Source organism: Phascolarctos cinereus, unplaced genomic scaffold (assembly GCF_003287225.1).
Source record: "Phascolarctos cinereus isolate Bilbo 61053 unplaced genomic scaffold, phaCin_HiC Scaffold_9;HRSCAF=440, whole genome shotgun sequence".
Taxonomy (NCBI): Eukaryota; Metazoa; Chordata; class Mammalia; order Diprotodontia; family Phascolarctidae; genus Phascolarctos; species Phascolarctos cinereus.
This window is the reverse complement of record NW_027556402.1, coordinates 196,110,745-196,132,969: the sequence shown is the minus strand read 5'-3', so window position 1 is coordinate 196,132,969 and position 22,225 is coordinate 196,110,745. Positions and strand designations below refer to the sequence as shown.

General features: G+C 37.1%; 1 protein-coding gene across 4 annotated transcripts in view; it reads left to right on the top strand.

Moving 5' to 3' along the window:
* The window catches only part of RGS12 (regulator of G protein signaling 12), a 244,785-nt gene that overhangs the window by 103,682 nt on the left and 118,878 nt on the right, over positions 1–22,225 (top strand). The window contains exon 1 of one of the 4 annotated variants that reach the window (XM_020992159.2): positions 7,340–7,443. The exons of the other annotated variants lie outside the window; for them this stretch is intronic. Coding sequence (XP_020847818.1) covers positions 7,390–7,443 — 54 coding nt within the window. The 5' untranslated portion in view covers positions 7,340–7,389. Of the gene's footprint in view, positions 1–7,339; positions 7,444–22,225 lie in introns of those variants that run through there. 4 annotated transcript variants of the gene reach the window in all.

Here is a 22,225-nt window from a genome sequence, read left to right as displayed (position 1 = left end):
GAAAAGCTGAGGTTACAGCTAGATTGTGGAGAGTCTAAAATGCCAATTTGTATTTTATCTTTTAGACAGCAGCAAACTACTGAAGGTTTTTCAGCAATTGAAGAATGATGATAGTTTTTAAAACAGTGTTTGGAGAATCTCCCTCCTAAAACAAAGCAAAATGCCTGTGGTCATTTGTTTCACCTAGCCTGCAAAATAGCAAACTAGGGTCATGGGAGAGTAGAGCCTGACCGAGACAGTGAGTGCTTAATGTGGCTGTATCTAGCCTTGTGAGATTCTCATCATCACTCTGAAAAACTAATCAACATGTGTCTGGGCATATTCATGAAATGTTGAATTTCCCCTCTAATTTCATTTTTCTTACCATCTACATCTTGGAAACATTTGTCTTTTACATACTAATAATAAAGGCATCTAAGGTGAATTGTTAGGTATATTGTAAGAAGAGATAGCATTCCTGTATTGCCCATATTTCTAGGTGTGGCTAAAATGCCTAAAGTATGGTCTGTAGTCCTTTATGTACTTTCAAAAGTGACTCTAGTTGTTGCTGCCTCTCGTGCTGCCCCCCCCCCACCCCGGCCCCCAGCCCTGACAATAAACAACACACCTCTGGTCTTTTTTTCATTCCAGTAGGCCTTAGTTCTCTCCTTTCTGCCCTAACCCTTCTTTGGGGCTCACCATGTCTGGAATCTTCCAGTTTCCTAGCTAATGAGTATTCCCTTGCCTATGACCTTCATGCTAGGAATACCTACCTACCTACCTAAAAAGAATCCTTCTTCTCCTTATTTGAAAAAAAAAAAAACCAAAACCCACCCTCCTGAGTGATCCTGCTCGCTGAACTACCTGACCCTAGAGGTGCATAGAATGGAACATGGACTCAGAAAGAGCTTGGAATAAGGGGTAGGGGGAAAGGAGTAAGTTTTTTTATAGTACCTATTATATGCCCAACATTGTGCTGATCGCTTTCCAGATATCTCGGATAGCCATGTGCAAAGTCATCCTCTTTCACAAGACCATTGTGGACTCCCTTCATTTGCCATGGACAGAGGACGATCTTGCCTGATATTCCCTAGTAACATCTCTGGTTATGTCCCTTTTCTAGTCCCATTTTGCTGGTGGAGCCCTGGTCCTTATGCAAGGGAGTCAGTGGGATGTCCTATATAAAACTTTTTGCTAACCCTAACTTCTTTTTTCTGACAGGAGAGACAGCCCCATATGATACTCCCCAGAGTACTGTGCCTAAACCAAATTAAAATATAATTGGGAAACAAAACAAAAAACCAAACAAACCACAACTTAGATAATGTTAATTTGAGGTTTTCTCAGTCACTATGCCACCTGCAGGGATTAGCTTCTGATTGAGTTTGACAACACAGGGGTAGTAGATCTAGCTAGGAAGATCTTGGCTCAAATTCCTCCACAAACTCTTGTTAGCTGTGTGACTCTGGGCAACTCATTTGTAACCTATCTGAGCCTCAGTGTTCTTCTTCTGGAAACTGGGTATAATAACAGAAGCTAACGTACTTCACAGGATTGTTATGAGGAACCAAGTGAGATTACCTAAGCAAAGCACCTTGAAACCCTCAAATGTTATATAAATGAGTGATTATTATTGTGGTTATTATTATTATTGTCATCATTATCATTGTTATTCTTTGATTGTTTCTAGTTAAGACACATGGCTTACTCTAGGACTCATCAAGTAAAAGGGTCTACAGCTTTTCACTTTGCCTGGCTTATCTTATTCTTGTGCAAAGCCCCTTTAGCCTTAGCAATGGACCCTGGCTCAAAGCACCATTTGAACTAGTGGAGTCAAACTCAAATAGAAACTTGGGGGCCACTAACTGGTGTGCAAAGAACCCTAAGGGCCATAGATTGACTTAGAAGATCACACATTAAATTATTTATATTCTGTTGCATTTTTATTTATTTTGCTATTTCCCGATAACATTTTCATCTAGTTCAGGCATCTTGACTTAAGCCCCATATTTGACTCCTCTGATTTGAACATCCCATTGCTGTCAATGATTCTTTAGTACCTCAACCCAAGGACCAGCCATGTCTTTTTGCAGTGCTGCTGGTCATGTTCATTTATCTGCAGTTTTTACACTGCAGAAATCTGTAACTATCCTGTCTCGTCATGTATCTGTTTGTGTCCTGGTGTTCTTATCCTGTTTCTCTGTCTGTTCTATTTGTGGTTATCCTGTTATCACTCCCCCTATAGCAGATGGTTGATTATCCTCTTATTGTCCATTCTCTGCACACATCCAGACTGGTAGAATTGTGTAGGAGCAGGGATCATTGTGATGCTGGCTGAGTTTCAGGATTTAGGTGTTTGTCATCTTGTTTTGCTATTCAAGAGTAGGTCAAAAGGGACACTGATGAAATTGCCCAAGAATCTAGGTTCTTAGAACAAACCTCATGGCTGAAGATGCAGGAGGGACCACAGTTTGCAAACAGGGAAGAATGGTTAGCACATTCACTATGAGGGTTATTTATGTATCCTTTTGTATAGGAAGATCACATTAGCTTGAATATAATCCTATATGTTCAGTTTGGCTGATATGTGAATGAGCCTGCCTTCAAATGAAGGGGAAACCTTTGTTCAGACTGACAAATGATTATATTTGACTGCTGAAGTGTATATATGACTTTGATTAATTTATAAATAGTTTTTCTCCATTAAGACTGATTACGTATAATGCTAGCTAACTGCTGCTAATATCACAATTTAGGCTTTTAAGAAAGTTGAATTATATTGTCTGTCATAGTCAAATATTGTCTGTTAATAATATACTTATTATACAAATAATATGTAAGTATATTATTATAAATTATAAATTAAATACAAAATGAAAAATGAAATTATTATGTATTATAAATATGTAAATAATATGAAATAATAATTATCTGTTAATAAAACTGAGAAGCAGTATGGAGTAGTGAATAGGGAATTGACCTCAGAGTCAGTGAGAACAGGATTCAAGTCCTGTCTCTGATGTACTGGTGATGTGACTAGGCAAGTCACTTCCTGACCACACTAACTAGTCTATTCCATGTTACCACCTTCCACCCATACTTACTGTTAAGTGCTTTACTTAACTCTTTAAAATTATGAGTTACAGGATGCTGACCAGCATTGGTAGAGGGAGTTTCCTTACTGGGATAGACTTCCTAAGCCAATGAAATCACAGGTCATGGGCAGAGAGAGTGAGAGAGAAAAGGAAGAGAAAGAGACACAGATGGAGAGACAGAGATAGAGAGGGAGAGGAAAGACAAAGAGACAGAGACAGGAGAAAGAGATCGAGAGAAGGTGAAAGAGACAGAGAAAGAGGAGAGAGGAGAGAAGGGAAAGAAAGACAGAGAGGGAAGGAGATACAGAGAAGACAGGGAAAGGGGCTGTGGGGGAGGTAGGGAGGGAGGGAGGGAGGGAGAAAGAGAGAGAGAGAGAGAAACTCTTGGTGTTTGTAAAGCGGTAGCTTGCTTTCTTGATGCTTCTGGACAGCCAATTTGCTGCCAGAATAATTTGATTTTGAGGGTTTTTAAAAACTCAAGTTCATATAGTTCATTATGATCTACAAAGTTCTTCCTCAGAATAATCCAGTGAGGTAAGTAATAAAAGAAAAGAAGCATTATCATTTTGCAGATGAGCAAATGAGGCTTGCAGAGATGGTGACCTCCGAAAGGTGAAAACTAGGACTTGAATCCCAGGTTTTCTGATTTCAAGTTCAGAGTTATTTCCACTAGGCTATCTTACCAATTTCCTGGATTCTATAGCTTCTTTTTTTGTCTTTTTTTCTCTTTGGTCATCTGACACTGTAGAAATTTAGGAGACTGTTTAACGAATTTGAAGGGAGGAAAGAATTAGAATGGAAGATAGAGGGAAGAATAACTTGGTTATGTGTGCTGAACTTCATTATCCTTAATATGGAGTGGAAGGAGCAAGAAGAGAAGTAGCAGGAGGGAAGGTGATGCAGATGAAGAGAAAACAAACATTGATCTTTGCTTTTGTGTTCCTAAATACGCCTTATTTTCTACTCTACAACCTCTTAATCCAGTGCTAAGATTAAACAAAATTTAAGAAGGTAGCTATCATAGGGGCAGCTGGGTGGTGCAGTGGATAGAGCACCGGCCCAGAAGTCAGAAGGACCTGAGTTCAAATGCGACCTCAGACCAAACACTTGACACTTACTAGCTGTGTGACCCTGGGCAAGTCACTTAACCCCAAATGCCTCAAAAAAAAAATAAAAAGAAAGAAAGAAGGTAGCTATCATGGTAATTTCCCAAAAGAAAATAGAAACCAACTCATTTCAATAAACATTTATTAAATACCTACTATGTTCCAGGTGCTGTGCTAACCATTTGGATATAAAGACAAAAATGAAATAGCCCCTGCCTTCAAGGAGCTTACATTTTATAGGAGTCTATTGTAAAACAATAAAAGGTGGTGTTCCAAGGAAATTCAAAATTAGAGACTCTTCTGTGTTGAAGCATTATCTTTAACAGCTCTAAGTTAGTCTAAAGACAATTTGTCTAGTGATTAATTCATCCTGTTATCTGGTTGCCTAAATTTCACCATGTATCAGGGCACTGACAACCACATCCAGCCAGTAATAACAGTGGATGTGAACTTTCAAGAGCACAGTAGAATCAGGTATTATTTGATGCTCACTTTCAAGCAAAGCTACTCCTAGGTCCTTTATTTAAAGCCTTTCTTAGCATGGAAGACAGAGCTCATGATTAGATGTTGGAATAGGATTTATTTTAATAAAATCTAGAGAGGCTCATTACCCTTGATGATTGGCCACCAATGGTCGGCCACTATTTGATTATCTTTTGGTCGTGGCAGCCTAGGAAAAGCAGAGGATTTTTCTTCTGTGTGAGTGCATAGGAGTATCCATATTGATGAAATCATGGATCTTTCCAAGGTTTGAATTATACGTACTTTCTAAAGATTGTGAGATAAATTAATTATTAGGCAAATTAGTTGTCTGTGAATTGGCTGTTTCTCTGTACAGTATACCAATTATAATAACATTATTGCTTGCTTATGTTCGGATACTGTCTAAAATAGGTGAATGAACAAAGGTAGTAAAAAACGAGGTATACATGTTTAGTAGACAGCTTTGAATGAATGGAACCTTAATTGTAAAACAAGTAAAGCCAGTCAGTCAATAAGTATTTATTAGGACAAACAACAACCTGTGAGTAGTAGTTGCTGCCCCACTGGGGACTCAACTGGCCAGTTCCAGTTGGGCAATGCAGCTCTTTCCTTCCTTTCTTCCTTCCTTCCTTCCTTCCTTCCTTCCTTCCTTCCTTCCTTCCTTCCTTCCTTCCTTCCTTCCTTCCTTCCTTCCTTCCCTCTTTCCCTCTCTCCCTCCCTCCTTCCTCATCTTCCTTACTCATCCTCCCCATTCTCCCTCTGTCCACATAGAGTATCATACCCTTACCTGCGGGTGCTCTGCCCAAAGGAATATAAATTTTGATCGCAAGATATCTTGGGGTTTACAGGCTAGATTTATTTTTTTAAACCCAAATCACTCTGGCTCTCATTGATTGGCCAACAGTAGGTCCCAGCCCAAGTGTCACTTGGTCGTTGCTTGGGCCCCAATGGCTCAAAGGTTGCTTGCTGTTTATCCTTGTTTTCAAAGAGGACCACAACATCAGGGAGGTCATGCCATGACATGCAAATGAAGTAGATTTAAGTGAGGGAGGGCTGTGTAAAGTCACCAATTTCACTTTCTCCTCTGGAGCCATGTGGGTCCAGTGGTCAAATATGGATCAGAACAACTGGAGGTGGCCTAGCTGTGGTTTAACTGATGGATGCACTCCAGCGGATTGCTCTAGAGTGGGTGGTATCCACTGAGGAATGGGGGTGGGGGTGGGAGGCACAGAACAAAAGTAAATAAAAGAAGACCACTCCACTCCATTGCAGTTTCAATCTTGGTGTAACTTTAGTTGCCAAATAAGGAAGCAAGCCATAATCATACCGAATAATAATAGCTGCATTTATATAGAGCTTTAAGGTTTGCAAAGTGATTTGTATGTTATCTCATTTGATCCTAATTATAACCCTGGGGATAGGTAATATTATTGTCTTCATTGTACAGATGAGGAAGCTGAGGATGAGTAGAGGTAAGTGACTTGTCCAGGGTCACGCAGCTAGTAAGACCCTGAGACAGATTCAAAATCAGTTCTTAAAGTTCTTAAGACTCAGCATAGTGCCTGGATGCCACATAGTAGGTACTACTTCTCTTTTTCTTAACTTGGAAGTCCAGTTCTCTATCCACCAAGACACTTTGCTTCCTCAGCAACAATTCAGATAGTTGTTGTTTTTGTGGCATTTAACATTATGTGGTATTTTGTAGTTTCGTGGAACTTCACATTTTTAAAGTGTTCTATTCACAGCCACTTTTTGAGATTAGGTAGGGCTGGTGTTATTTAATGACAATGGCAGCTGAGGGAATCGAGGCTCAGACAGGTTAAGTTACCTGTCTTCGGTCACACAGCTACTGCATGGCCAAAGCTGAGCCTCAGACCCACATTTTCAGACCACAAGTAAGTGCTTTACGCTTTTCACTGTATGACTTTGCCTCCAGGTTTGTAAGTCAGTCTTGAGTCAGTGAGGTGAGCAATTCTTAAAATGTGTTCCTGATTTGACCCTAAGAAACTTGTCAAGTGAGGAAGGTATTTTTATTGTAATGCTTTGACAGATAAGGGAATAAAGAACACCTGAAACTTTTCTTTCTTTCTTCCTTTCTTTTTTTAAAGCACATAACAGCTATTTATGAAATCCTAAAACCGGTTACACTAGGACCTGATCCATGACTTACCTACTTTCTGTTTATATGAAATATTTGGAAGCCTGTCAAAGTGGTAAATAGAGAATGGAAAGAAGTAAGATGGTTTTTCAGTAATGTGTCAGATTTTACTGGCTGGCACTGTGGAAACCTTGGCATATGGGAAGCTTTTAATAGAATCATCAGCAACTGTAATTAAGGTTGTGAACTGCACCATTCTACGAAAAACCAAATTCTTTGCAGCTGTTGTTCTGACGGAAAAATTACCCCCCTCAGCCCAAGTTTTATTCTTCCAGATTTGTTAGAGGAAATACTTAAAAAATGATATCACAGCACGATTTATGTAAACTGATCTCTCTCTTTGTGAACAGTAATTGGGATCTAATCTGAATCTCCGTCGAACCAGTGCTTCATGCAGTGTCCTGTTGCCATGGGTAACAAAAAGGGAGTAAAATGGAACTTCGTATGAAATGTCTTTAAACTTTTCTGACATGTACAGGCATGGTGTGGTGTTAAATGGTATAATTTAAATCTGGTATAATTTAAATCTGGGTGTCTGGTGTAGCAAGGAAGGTCTCCTCTCTTTAAGATGAATTTAGAAAAAGAGTTGTCAGATGAAACTCAGCCTTCTTGTGATGAACAGGTAAGTGATTTGGATTACTTTATAGCTAAGCATCCTTATTACAAGGAAACTTAGAAAATACTTTATTAGGTTATGATGTGTTCCTTGGTTACTCTTTAGACATTACAAGGAATATTTTAAAATGAACAAATGCATATGACTATCTTTAAAAAATTTTTTTTCAAACTTGTAAATGCTTTTATAGAAAATTTAACTCAAATAAGGAACAGTGTGCAAAAGTGATCTGGATAGAGCATTGAATGTTTAGAATTATTCTGGGATTTCTTGATACTTGTACTTATTAACAGAATATAATATTCAATTGGTCTCTAACCCATATTGTTAAAATTATAAACCTGGACTTATGGCACAGCACATACCATGTTTTCTTTATTTTCTTATTCTATTTCTTTTTCCTACAGATTATTCTTTGAGATGAAATAATATTACATAATATTTCAAGAGGTTTAGTGGATTAAAATATATCCTGACTTTTAGGAATTAAAACATAATTGTCTTTCATTTTAGAATTTAATTTTCTATCTGATTGTTGTTATGTATATCATGTAATTTATAAGTCATGAATAATGATTGATTTTTAACATGCTTATGGAATTGTTTTGTAGAATATGTGATTTTGAAAAGGAGATTTTAGTTATTTGAACCAAAAAAAGTCATATTAATTTTCTCTTATGTTTTTCTATTTTAATGTAAATGAAATGTAATTGATGAGGGAAAGATATTGTAGAAAAGATATTCATTAATCATTAAAATAAATGGTGTAGCAGTCATAAATTCTGTCTCTACGGGGAATTATTGTATCTTAATACTTATCCTTGTCTCTGTTTAAAATCTCCTGTAGGGAGTGTGAAAAAGCAGTTTTAGCATTTTATATTTAACTGGTCTGAGTGTTGAATAAATGAAAATTGAATCACAGCCTTTTTAAAAAGAAAGAAAATAATAAGCATGAATAAATAGTCTTAGGATAGGTCCAAATCGTATTTGTGTGGAATAAGTAAATATTTAAAAATGCTTAAAATAAATTATTTTGAAAACCATTTACTAATAAAACTGACGAAAAAAGCATTTGTTTTTACTGATGCAGAGCATATGTTAAAAAACAGAACATTATATAAAATTTTCATTGATAGCTTTCATTGTGCTCTGCTGTGTTAAGAGATATCTTTCTGTTAGTTTATTTGTAGTATTACTGTGTTCCCTATAAACTTTATTTTTGGTAATAATTTGGCTGCATTGTACCCCTTACATTGCCTAATTGTGTAAGCTGTTTGTATTTACAAAGAAAGCATTTCCTTATTATATTCAATTAGGGGGAAAAATTACATTTTGCAAATGACAAGATAAATGGTATTTAAAACCCTGCATTAATGTTTGCCTCCAAATGTGTTGGTATATGTTAACATTTTGTAGAGATTTAAAAAATCTGGCAAATAGGATGCCAATAAAATCATAGTTGTACAACATAGCTCAAGTAATAGGAAATATTACAATGACTCAGCTGAAGACAGTTGCATGACTTCAATCTATCACAGTCATTTCTGTCTAGACTTTGGATAGTAGGTAGTGTTTAACTCAGCGAACCCATATGAGCAATTGATTGGTGCCAGCCCTGTATGTGTAACATGTTGTGTGAGATGCTATAGGTTTCTTTAAAATTGCCTTCCTCATCTGGAAATGGAGAACTCCTTAGTCATTATAGTAGTGTTTTCCTGACATGATTAAAGAGGTATAAAGGATACATTTGTAGGAAAGGCAGTATGATGAAGCAGACAGAGATCCACTTGCAAAGCTAGGAATGTTCAAGATTTGTCTCTGACACATACTGACTATGTGACTCTTGAGAAAGTCACTGAAACTTAGTGCTCTAGGTAACTCTCTAAGACCTTACATTGCAGAGATGGGGTAGAGGAGGATTTCCTTGTCTTCATAGTTCCCTGTACTAATGAAATCACATGTTCAGTCCCCTTTCCTAAAAAATAACGAGATTTTTTTTAAGATGTCAGCCAATAAAGATTGTGTTTGAAGTCTTGTGTACCTGGTCAGTCAGTCAGTAAATATTTTTTAAGCATCTACTGTATACCAGGCACTGTGCTAAACTCTGGAGAATGTGAGCAAAGGTAAGAAACTTCCTGCTCTCAGGGAACTCACAGTGTAATGGGGAAGACAAAAAGCAAACAACTACATGTAATAAGCTACATGCAGGAGAAATTGGAGATCATCAACAGAGGAAAGGCTTTAGAAGGAAGGGGAGTTGGAAAGGCTTCCTGTAGAGATGGGATTGTAGCTGGGACTTGAAGGAAGCCAGGATGTAGAGATGAGGCGGGAGAGTATTCTGTGTGTGGGGTACTACCTGAGAAAATGCTGGGAATTCAGAGATGGAGTATCTTGTTTAAGGAGCAGTGAGGGAACCAATGTTGTCCCTGGATTGCAGAGTTATGTGGGGACTCTGTAAGGTGTAATAAGACCGGAAAGGTAGGGAGGGCAAGAATACAAGGGGCTTTGAGTGCCAAACAGAGGATTTTATGTTTGATTCTGGGAGTGACTGGACCAAATAAATTGATCAGGCTTTTCTCTAATTTTAGATAAGATCCAATTTAGGCAAAGTTTTAGAATTTATATTAATGTGTGCTAATGCTAAACGATCAGTTCTATTAAAATCTTGGCACAATTAGATCCTATTTTCTTCAGTATCAGTAACAGAATAATAGAATGTGAAGACATGAATTATCCAGAAAGGACTCCTTTTAAAATTGGCCTTATGGAAATTATATCTTTTATTTGGTTTAAACTAGTATTTGTCCCATCTTTGGTTGAGCTATTTAGGTTCTTCTGCTGCAGTTTTATGTTTCATTTTGTTTTAAATATAATAGTACAGTTTAGAGCAAAGAGTACTGGATTTGGAGTTAAGGAGACATAGAGTTGAGTCACCGTGGACAAGATACTTTACCATTCTGAGACTCCAACTTGAAAATCATTTATGAAGTACCTGCTGTGTGCTCAGTGTTATGCTCAGTTTCCTCTCTCTTGTAAAATGGCTCCTCGGGTCAGAGATCTACAGGCGAACTCACCTCCACCCTTAGCCCATTTTATACATAAGGAAACAGGCTCAGAAGAGCATGAAGTGACTCTCCCAGTCACAGGTAATAGGTGGCAGAGCCAGTGTTCAAATCTCTACCTCCCAAGTCAGCACTGCTTGAGCTGCCCCAGACCATGGGGAGAGGAGAAAGATGACAAATACATGCACTACCACTACCTGACTTGCAGGTTGTGGAGAAGAAAGCCCCTCATAAACCTTCAGGTGCAGCTCTAGAAATGTGGATTCTGTTGTTTATGCCTAATAGTTTGAAGGCCTGTGGTCTTTTAGTTTTCTGCTGGTGAGCTTAATACTATAATAGGTCGAAGTAGTCTGAAGTAAAAACCATTTTACCTAATGATGCAAAAAGACATTCTCTTAGTATATTCATTATGTCTTGGCCAACTGGAATTTATCTTATTAAGTCAAGGGTTAGAGTTTCCCTGGGCTAATTAGAATCCTAGGATGTGGCGATTGAGTAAATCAATAACTCTCACAGAGTTACAAATGCTATTTTACAGAGCAATTTCCATCTGGGTTCAGATCTTGCTTCTGATGCTTAGGGCCTGTGTGTCCTTGGTTAAATTCCTTGTCTCATTTCCCTAGACTGTAAAATTAGGGGATTGGATTACAGGGCCTTTGAGTCGTCCCCCCTGCCCCAGTTCTGGTTCTATGATCCTATGCTCTTTCTGTTCATTCTCTTTCTTGTTGATTAATCAGATCTTGTACTGTAGGAAGGTTTGTGGTCAAGGTCATCTTTCTTTCCCTTTCAAGGCTTATTCATTTAAACTAATTTCATGAAGATACTGAGAATTAATTTCTTTCTTGCCATTTCTTTCCTTGGCTTTTATTTTGATGTCGGCTGGATGTTTTTGCTTGGATGGTTCTGTGATCTCTGTGCAGTGGCCCCTTCTTCTTGTCCATGTCCTTCCAGAATTCCTCCAGAGGATCTATCTCATGTGCTAGCAGCCTTGCTCTGAGATTTAAAACATTAGAACACAATGGTAATTAAGTGAAGAATCTTCTTTTTTCAGTTCTGAGATCATTATTTGATGTTTAAAAAATGTTTTTAATTGAAGTGCTTTAAGTCCCTTGGTCACTGCAGATTATGTAAGGTGCAATCCAGATTGTTGACAATTAAACCTTACCGTATATGTAGTTAGCTTCTTATAGTCCATCACTGCTTTTAGGTCTACTTGGAACTAAGTAAGGGAACTTAACTATTTTTGTGGCTTGTCCATGATTTAAATTCCCTTCCCAACTTATTTGTAGAGTCTAAATCTTATGATTTATATCTCTTGATGGAATCATAGATTCATAGAATGTTAGTATTAGAGGTCCCCTAGTTCAACCCTCTCTGTTTATAAATGGATGAAAATGAGGTATAGAAAGAGTTTGTGACGGGTCTAGTCATACTGCTTTTTAGAAAAGCCAATACTAGAACCCAGATCTCCTGACTCTTAAGATCTGTCTCTTAAAACAAAATCCTTAGTGATCAACAAGGAAGGCAAACATAGAAGCTTCCTACAGCCCTGACTTCTTTTGACTTGTGTGTGCAGTTAAAGGGGCAAGGGATAGTACATCTTTAGCTAAATTAAAAAAAAAAGCCTGATTATACTACACCAATGTGGATAGATGTATTAGGAAGATAAATCTAACAACTGTCTTATTAGATAACTCCTTTAATAGTGAAAGCATTGTGCCTTGCACATGGCAGCAACTAAATAAATGTTTATTGAATGAATGAATGAATGAATGAAAGTATTTGGTGAAATCTCATGTGTCTGTGTTCTACTTTGATATCTTCATTTGGCAATTCAGTGGTAAGGGAATGGATGCTACTGCATTGAGATTTAAATGGTTACTAATAGCTATTATTGATCAACTCCAAGGTTACTGTGCAAAACATAAATAATTGTGATATTTGGTGATGGAAACTGAAATAAGGAGTGAAGAGAAATAAGTTCTTCATCATTTCATTTTTCTGGTGTCCAGATATACTGGACATGGTATACTAGTCTATGATAATCTGCACAGGATGTCTGTAAACCAGAAAGTATCCAGAGGAGGGCAACCAAGATAATTTTCTAATCCAGACACGATTGGAACAAATATTGTTCTCATTTTCGAAATGGGATGAAGGCACTTGGTGTATCAGGAAGGGCGGTGGAGTTGGGGTCATGAGTCCTGGCTTTAAACTCCAGCTAGGGCAGGAGTTCTTTGCTCTACTGACTTTAACATTTTCAAGCTGTGTGCTCAAGCACAAATCATCTTACTTCTCAAGTTCTCCTTTTCTTTAAAATAAAGGTAATAAGAGTAGCTCTACTTGCCTACTAGTATTGTTGAAATGAAAGCAAGTTGTAAATCTTAAAGTACTGTAGGCATGTAGATAATTGTGAGGTGGATTCCAGAGACTACAGACCATTGTGTTTCCTGACATTAATGGGCAATGGTCTAAAATAGGTTGTATTGACTGAAAGATTTAAAAGTACTTAGAAATGGAAGGCTTATTCACAAGTTCCTCTGTGCAAAATAAGGGTGTTGAATTAGATGATTTTTTATAGTCCTTTCCAACTCTAAATCCTATCATCCTGAGAAGGGTTAACTAAGAACATATCCCTATCACGGATTATCTGTTTTTGACATAATTACTTGACTGGTAGATTAGGGAAATGCTGGAGACCAGGAGTTCTTGACTTTTTTTGTGTCATGGACAGTGACAGTCTGGTGAAACCTGTGAACCTTCTTCTCAGAATAATGTTCCTAAATGCATAAAAAATGATAAGTAGGATTACAAAGGAAATCAAGTATATTGAAATACCATTAGCAAATATATATATATATATGTATATATATATATATATATATATATATATATATATATTTTTTTTTTTAAAACAAATTACAGATCCCAGATTAAGAACCTTCATTGTCAAAATAGTGTACACAGATTTCAGCATGGCATTTTGCAGAGTATTTCATGATATCCTTCTGGAAAAGATGGAAAAATATGGGCTGGATAATACCATACCAATGAGTGTTGGTTTATGAATTGATGTCCCCCTGGAGGGTACCTAGTGGGTGCCTGGGGCTCATCTCTCTAGCTTGTTCTAGTCTTTTAATCAGAGGCTTCATTGAAAACAGTGCCTGTCAGATTTGAATATGATTAGGCATGGCAGTAACAGCTAATTCTTGGGATGTAGAATTGGGATCTAGAGATCAGACTCAGACTGGAATGATGCTTTGAATCTAACTATTATATTTAATAGGGGTAAATGGAAAATCTTATATTCAGTTTAAAAAAAGTCAATGACAAGTTCAGAATGAGGAAGATGTGGTAAGACAACAGGGATTTTGGTTGATAACAAGTTCAGTATGAGTCAGCAGTTTGCTCTTATGCTGTGTTGGATGTGGGATACAGCAAAGCAGGTGAGACTAGCTGCTTCAGCAAGTGTTTATTAAGCACCTGCTATGTTCAAAGCACTGTGCTAGTTGCCAGGGATGAACAGACAAAGAAATGAAAAACAAAACAAAACAGTCCTGTCCTCAAGAAGTTTACATTTTTCTGGGCAAACCAGTGACTAGAAATTCAAGTACCTAGCACCCAACACCTGCTTATAAAAAATAATTAGTTACTTCTTCATACTTGGATTGAATGAAGCCTGACTACTACTATAGGTGAGTACAGTCATAACCTCTATGGCAAACATAAATACCTTAAAGAAGGACTGAGAATAAACCTCTCTCATCACCGTGTAAACAAAACAAAAAAACTCAGAGTTTCATGATAGTACTGAAAGAAACATTAGGCATCCTATAGTCAAAATTGATTTTACAGAGAAAGAAATGAAGGCCCTAGCGATTTGCTCAGGGTCACAAAAGAAAGGTCATTCATCTTTTACTGCAATTGGGACTGAGCTGAGGTCAAGTCTGAATGGAGCTCAAACCTCTTAGACTCACAGACTGCTGGAGCTGAAAGGGATCTTAGAAGGTACTTTGTCTAATTTTCTCATTTTGCAGAGGAGAAAACAGACTCAAAGTCAAGAGTAATTAGAACCTAGTTCTCTTGACTTCTGATCCATCACTCAGCCAGATTGCTGAAGTGAGGGGCATGGGGCACTGACCCTTCTAGAACAGTTGCACTTGATTTCATGACTCAGAACACTAAGCCAAGTATGGAGGAGAGCCCTTCTAGGCAGCACCTTCACCGAAGCTTCACCACTCCTCATCTCTAGGAAAGTTTGAGCGTCTTGGGAAGGCAGAACTTCTAGGGAAAGGAAAGTCCCAGGGATAGAGGAAGCATAGGCATTCCCAGGAAGGCATGAGCCTCCAGTAGGGGATTGGCTCATTCACCCTTAGGGTCCTAGGAACATAAATTTAGAACAAAAGGGGACCTTAGAGTTAATCCAGCCTACTCACTTTACAAGTGAAGAAACTGTTAAATGATTTGCCCTGGGTCACATGGCTAGGAAGTATCATGGGGAATTTACACCCAGTTCTTCTTGACTCCTGGCTGAGTATTTTCTTTTCTACCCCATGCTGCTTCTCCCTAGCCTTCTTCCACCTTTGGCCCACCTCTTGTGGGCACATGGAGCTAGGAAGCTGCGGGGTGCTTATAGTTTGGGGGAAGAAGCATTTTCTCCTCTCTGGGACAGCCTGGACCCTGCAGAGGCTGGAGATCCTGAGGTACCCCATTCCCAGACTTCAGATCTTAAGAAAGTTTGAAAGAATGAAGAGGGCAAAATTTTGTTCTTGGGAGGGAATGACCTTCTTGCAGGGGCAGAGACATGTTTTTCCTCCCTTTTCCTTCTTTGCCTTCTACCTGAAGGGATGCTGTTTCTCACCATATGGAGCTTTGCTCCCTGGGCTGTTAGCAGCCTGGTGGGCCGCAAGATGTCTGCATGGAGGGGTTTGGCTTCCTGAGCCAGAAGCAGGGTCTGCCTTCCCTCACCAACTTTAGGCCAGGTCAGAACTTTGGTTCTACCGTCTTTGGCCTCTTCTTTGAAGAACCTTGAGAGGAAATGTCATCCATTTTTAGCTCATTGTGGTGCATGGTGTAAAATGTTGAACTGAACCTAATATATTCATCCTAACTCCTCCTGCAGTCACACACATCATCATTGGTAATATCCTGCTTTCTTCTTACATCCACCATGCTTCTTACCAGTTTTCACAGCAATTCTTATCAAATAGGAATTCTTCTTTAATTTGTGTTTTCAGATTAATTAATCACTGAATTATTGAGTTCAGTTATTTCTGATCCATCCATATCCTGTTCCTCTAATCTGATTTTCTGCTTTTTAAGCCATACCAGCTATTTTCAATGATTGTTGCTTTATGATATAATTTGAGGTTTGGGTGAAGGGGGTGTAATCTTGATAAAAGTGTAAAGAGCCACTAGGTGGTGGTTATCATTATGATCACTGTTATCATTAATAGTAATATTATTAATAGAGCTACATAATGCTTCAGGGTTTACAAAACACTTTCCTGACAACAGCCCTATGAGGCAGATGTGAAGTTTTATCCTCATTTTGCAGATAAGGAAATTGAACCTCAGAGAGGTGAAGTGACTTGTCTTCGGTAACACAGTTAAAGTGTTGCAGAATTAATATCCAGATTTCCTGACTCTAAGTCCAGTATCATTTCCTCTATAACATGCTATCTGTCTTAAACAGGGGAGTGACATGATAAAAATGGGATTTGAGAAGTTTTTTTTTAGCGACTGTGTAAAAGATGATTTCTAGAGATGGAAGATTATTGCAATAATTTGCGCATGAAGTGATGAAGACCCAGACTAGAGTGATGGCTTTGGAATTTGAGGGGAAGGAACAAATAAATGGATGCCAGAGAGGAAGAATTGGCAAGAATTTGGTTGAATAGAAAAGAGAGAAGTTGAAAATGACTTCAAGGTTTCAAGTGTAGGGAACTGGGAGAGTGATATGCTGGTGACAAAAATAAGGAAGTTGGGAAGCAGTGGAATGGAAAATGGTGGCTTTGGTTTCTGACGTATTAAGTTTCAGTTCCAGAGGGCCTTTGAAGTGGAGGCAGTCTATAATAATTGAAAATATGGGACTGGCGGGAGGTCAAGACTGAGTGTAGTACAATGTTCTGTCCACATTAGGTAACTGATTTTTTTTTTAACTGGCTGTAGATTTGAGAGTTATCTACATACAGTTGGAACTTTATTCTACTACCTGAGTGGGTGAGTGTTGAAGAAGAGCAGAGGGTCAGTGACTAAGCATTGGACAACACCCATAGTTAATGGGAATTAGGAAGAAGGAAAACAACAAATGCAGAGAAATAATAGTCAGCAAGATAGGAGGAGAGCCAAGAGAATATACTGTCTGTCATAGATGCTCATGAAGAGATTGCAATACAAAAAATTAAGAAAGTTCAAAATAGACAAGATAGTTATATTTAGCTAGAATGAAGAATATCAGAGAGTAGTTTCATTGGTATGGTAAGAATTAAAACTAGATTACAGAAAAGTAAGGAATGAGTAGGGAGGAAATGATGGTTGTCAGTAGAAACATATACATGAAGTATTTACAAATGAAAGGTAGCCTAATGGTGATATGATAGATAAGGGTTGAATTTTTTTCAATTTGGGAAGACTCAAGTAGTTTGAAGCCATAAGAGAAGGAGAAATTAAAAGTACCGGAGAGAGGATAGGATCTTCATAGAAAGGCAGCAGGATAGAATAAAAAAGATCAGATGGATGGATTAACCTTTGAGAGCTAGGACACATTCCAACCACTAATAATCCTTGTAGTCAGAAATAAGTATCCTGCCTAAATCTCTCCTAAGTCCTGTTATATAATCTGTAGAGAAAAAAATAGGTACTTTATCTTTACACTTTGACTTGTATATTTTTTATTGCTGGCTAAGTTCCTTCTTTTAGCCTTCCGTGTATTGGACTAACCAAGTTCAGCTAATTTTAGCCTTGCTTCATTGGCTTATTTCTCAAACATATAATCATCTCCCCCCCCCTTTTCAAGTTGCAATATGAGGTCCGTATATTGACCAAAATCTTACTAAAGTTGATTTTGGAGAACTTCCTCTTTACGTCCCTTATAATTATACCAGCTTTTCAAATTGCTGGTCTCAGTGTCAATTCATTTATCTTCTAATATGTTGTGGATACTAGAACATATTTTTGAAAACTTTTTTTTCCCCTGCCTGATTCATTGATTTACAGCTAAAATGGACCTTCATGATCATCTTATCCAACCTCTTTGATTTAGATTTGAGGAAACTGAGGCCTAGAGAAGTTAAATAACTTACCCACAGTCACACAGGTAGTAGATAGCATCAGGTTTTAATGTAGGTCATCTGATTTTAAATGTGACATTTTTCCCACTGTACCACACTGCCTCCCCAGATTAATCTGTGCAGTTACTTTTTCTTAACGCCTCTCTCAATTATTCAATAAGCATTTATTTTATAATTATTTAGTGTATCTTCTCATTGGAATGGGTATTTCAAACCACTCATATCTACATATCTTATGAAATTCTTGTCTATACACTTCTATAAATCTTTCATAGAGGATCTACCCAATGCACCAGAGACCTTCCTTTGTATCTTTTAATATTTTATGACTACTAGATGCTTATTGACCATCTTATCTTCTTTTTGAATTGTATACATCCTTGATGATGTCATTTAAGTCACTTCTTACGCACAGGATATTGTTGGTAATATGCTGAAGGTAACTGATACCCACCATGCCTTACATTTGCATTTGGGATTCCTGATTTTGATTCTTCTGAGATCATGGCCTTTCATGACTGATACCTGTATAGCATCATGGGGAGAATGTTGGTATTTTCAAAAATGGGCTTTGTTGACAGGGAACCACTTGGGACTATGGAAAGTATTATAGTTTCTTGATTTCATTATTTGTTATATTAATTATAAAATTATAAAACCATATGCAGATTACAATATTTTTATTTTAATAATATTAGTCAGTATTTGTTATATATCTGAATAGTGTAAGTTTTTCCCAAAAGCACATTTAAACGATCTCATTTGATCCTTAGTTCTAAAATTCTGTGACTATTTTTGAAAGCCTCCTACTGTTTTCATTTTGCCTACAGTATGTGCATCTCTTTATCTGTAGAGTTCTCCAGGGTATTTTACAGAATCATGGAGTATCGGAGCTGGAATGGACCTGAGAGTTCATCTAGTCTAACCTCCTTTAGTAGATGATAAAACTGAAGCTCAGACAGTGACTTGCCCAAGATCACACAGCAGGTAAATAAGTTTGAAGCAAAGCAAATTAAACTTATAGCTCAGATCCCTTGTCTCTCAGTTTAATCTTACTACTAGGCCATAGATATCACAAAGCAAGATAGATATTAAATTATTAGATTTCTTTTCTTTCTGTTTTTCAGCGTTTCTCCCTGCCCCCTTCCCTTATTTTAAAAAACTGGACATGTTAGACTAGTTGTTTTTCTCCTCTCTAGGAAGCAGCTAGTTAGTGCAGTGGTTAGAGCACTGGACTTGGAATCAGAAAGACTGTGAGTTCAAATCCAGCCTCAGCTGCTTACTAGTTGTGTGACCGTGAGCAAGTCACTTAGCTTCATTCTGTCTCAATTTCTTCATCTATAAATAGGAATGATAATGTCACTTGTCTCCTAGTGTTAATTTAAAGAGAAAAATGAGATAATATGTAGAGAGCATTTTATAAATCTTAAAGTACTATATACATATTAGCTGCTGTTATTAATATTATTATTATCACTGTCTGTATTATGTAACTAAGTAGTTCTCATTCTCTCTTTCTAGTAGTGTATTGAAGTGACACATTAATATTTCTACATGCAGCCTTGCCTGATTCCCCCTAACTGCTGCCTTGTTTTTTAGATAAATTACTGTAGTCTATTTGATAGGATTTTGTTTAAAATTTTTGAGTTAGTTTTTATTAATAATATTGGCCTGTGGTTTTCTTTCCATGGTTTAAGCTAACTACCTTGTATTTATTTTATATTTATTCTCTCTCTCATATCTATATCTATATATTATATACATGTCTCTCCCAGCAGAAAGTGGGCTTCTTGACAAATCAGTGTAGAGATCATTTCATATTTTCATACCTTCTTCACTGAACACAGGGCCTGGCACATATGAGGTCCTTAATAAATGCTTGTTGATTGACTGAAATTAGAAATAAGGAAATCCCTCCAACTAGAGAAACAACTTAAAGATTAGCAATAAAATCAGTGAGTTGGACCAAACTACTGTTAATGCTTTTCATTTTAACATATGAAAAAAATTAATTCATTAATTAAATCAAGGTGCCTTCCATATAGTAGAAATGTTTCAATGTTTATTGAATTGAATTTAAACATACTGAGAATAAATGTTCTCCTACACAGACAAGGATTCTAGAATCCTAGAGCTAGAAGGAACTTTCAGAGATCCTTTTTTCTAGCTGTCTCAGAGAGGGGCAGAGCCAGGATTTGAATCTTGTCATTTGGGCTCTAGATCCAGGACTTTCTTTTAAAAATATTCTTAAAATTTTATTGATAATCTTTTGCTTTTACATTGCCAAAATTTTCCCTTTTCAATAGTCATTCTGTAAAAATAAGAATTTTTTTTAAAAAAAAAAAAGGAAGAGAAGAAAATTGTCAAGAAAAAATATATTCAGTGGTCCAGGTCCGTCTACCTCCGACTTCTGCAAAGGAGTGAGGAGAGATGTCTTCTGTCTCTTCTTGGGAGCCACATTTATTCTTTGTAATTTTGCAACAGCCACTTTTTGATTATTTTGTGGTGGTTGTTCTTTCCATTTGTTTTGTTTGGTCAGTGTGTATCTTTCTTCGGCTCTGCTTACTTTACTTTCTGTGAGTTCATGTGTCTTTCCATGCTTATTCATCATATTCATTGTTTCTTGTAACACAAAAATATTCTGTTACATTCATGTCGATAATTTGTTTAGCTGTTCCCTACTTGATGGGCATTTGTTTCTAGTGTGCTGCTGCTAGAAATATTTTGTGGTGTTTGAGAACTTTGTTCTTATCAGTGACCTCCTGGGTGGGACAGGGTGGGTATGTGAACAGCAGTACAATCTTTAGGTCAAAGGGTATAGACATTTTTGTTATTTTAGTTGCATAATTCCAAATTGCTTTCTGTAGTGGTCATACTACTGCATAGCTCTGTCAACCATGGAGCTCTGTACCTAGACACTAATGTGCCTACCTTCTCACTCCTCTTTAACATTGACTGTGCTCTCATCTTTTGTCATCTTTGCCAATTTGCTAGGTGAGGTGAAACCTCAAGGTTGTTTTTATTTGCATTTCTCTTATTATTAGTAATTTGGACTTTCTTTCACATGGTTGTTAATTGTTTTAAATTCTTCTTTTGAGATTTGTTTGTTCATAACCTTTGACCACTTTTTTTTGGGAGAAATGGCTTTTGGTTGTGTATATAAATGTTAGTTGTCTGTGTATCTTGATGTCAAACCCTTATCTAAGAAATTTGATAAAGATTTTTTTCAGTCATTCAACTGCTTACTTTCTTGTCCTAGATGTAATTAGTTTTGTGTAGAAACTTTTCAATTTAATGTAGTCAAGATAATCTATTTTATCTTTTGTAATTTCCTCTATCCCTTGTTTGCTTAAGAATGTGTATCTTCTTTCCATTGCTGTGAAAGAGATATATCAACTGCTTCTCTTCTAACTTTTTTATGATATGACTTTTAATATTCCGTTCACGTATCCATTTTGAATCTGTGGAGTATGGTATAAGATGTTGGTCTAAGCCTAATTTCTGGCAGACAGTTTTCTAGTTTGCCCAGCAGTTTTTATCACTCAGGGAGTTGTTTCCTAAGTAATTTGTGTTTTATGGTTTATCAAGCACTGGATTATTGAATTCTGTTATTTCTGATTCTCCATTGTCTGATCGGTTTCATTGATCTACTCTACTTTTTAAACCAATGCCAAATGCTTTTTAATAATTATTGCTTTATGATGTAGTTTCATTTTTGCTTTTTTATTGTTATTTCCCTTGATAGTTTAGATTTTTTTTGTCTCTCCAAATGAATTTTGTTATTAATTTTTGGAGTTCTGTAAATTAATCCTTTTGTAGACTGGTATAGCCTTAACAGCTGTAAACTAAGTTCATAGCCCATCCGTGAGCAGTCAGCGTTCCTTCAGTTACTTAGTTTGTTCTTTACTTCCTCAGAGAATATGTTGTGATTCAGTCTATGTAAGTCTTCTGTGCACTCTGTGCTTTGGTAGGTCCAGCACTTCTTCTGTTATACCCCATCTTTATATCCAACAAAACCCCTATAAGCTCTATGGTGCCTAATGTTATCCAGAAAAAATAAATCTTGATGATGAATATCCAGGGAGAGATGAAAAAGTTAAAACAAGACCAGGAGACACATACATTTAAAATCTAGTTGTTCTTCTTGTTGACTCATTTTAGTGACCAACTCTCCGTGACTCCATTTGGGGTTTACTTGGCAAAGATACTGGAGTGGTTTGTCATTTCCTTCTCCAGCTCATTTTACAGATGAGAAACCAAGTCAAAAAGGGTTAAATGACTTGCCTAGGGTTATACAGTTAGTAAATGTCTAAGACCAGATTTGAACTCAGGTCCTCCTGATTCCAAACCTGGCAATCTATCCTCTGTACCACCTGCCTGCTTCCATTTAAATCTAAGATTTTTCTTAATTTTACAAGACTAAGAACATTTTGT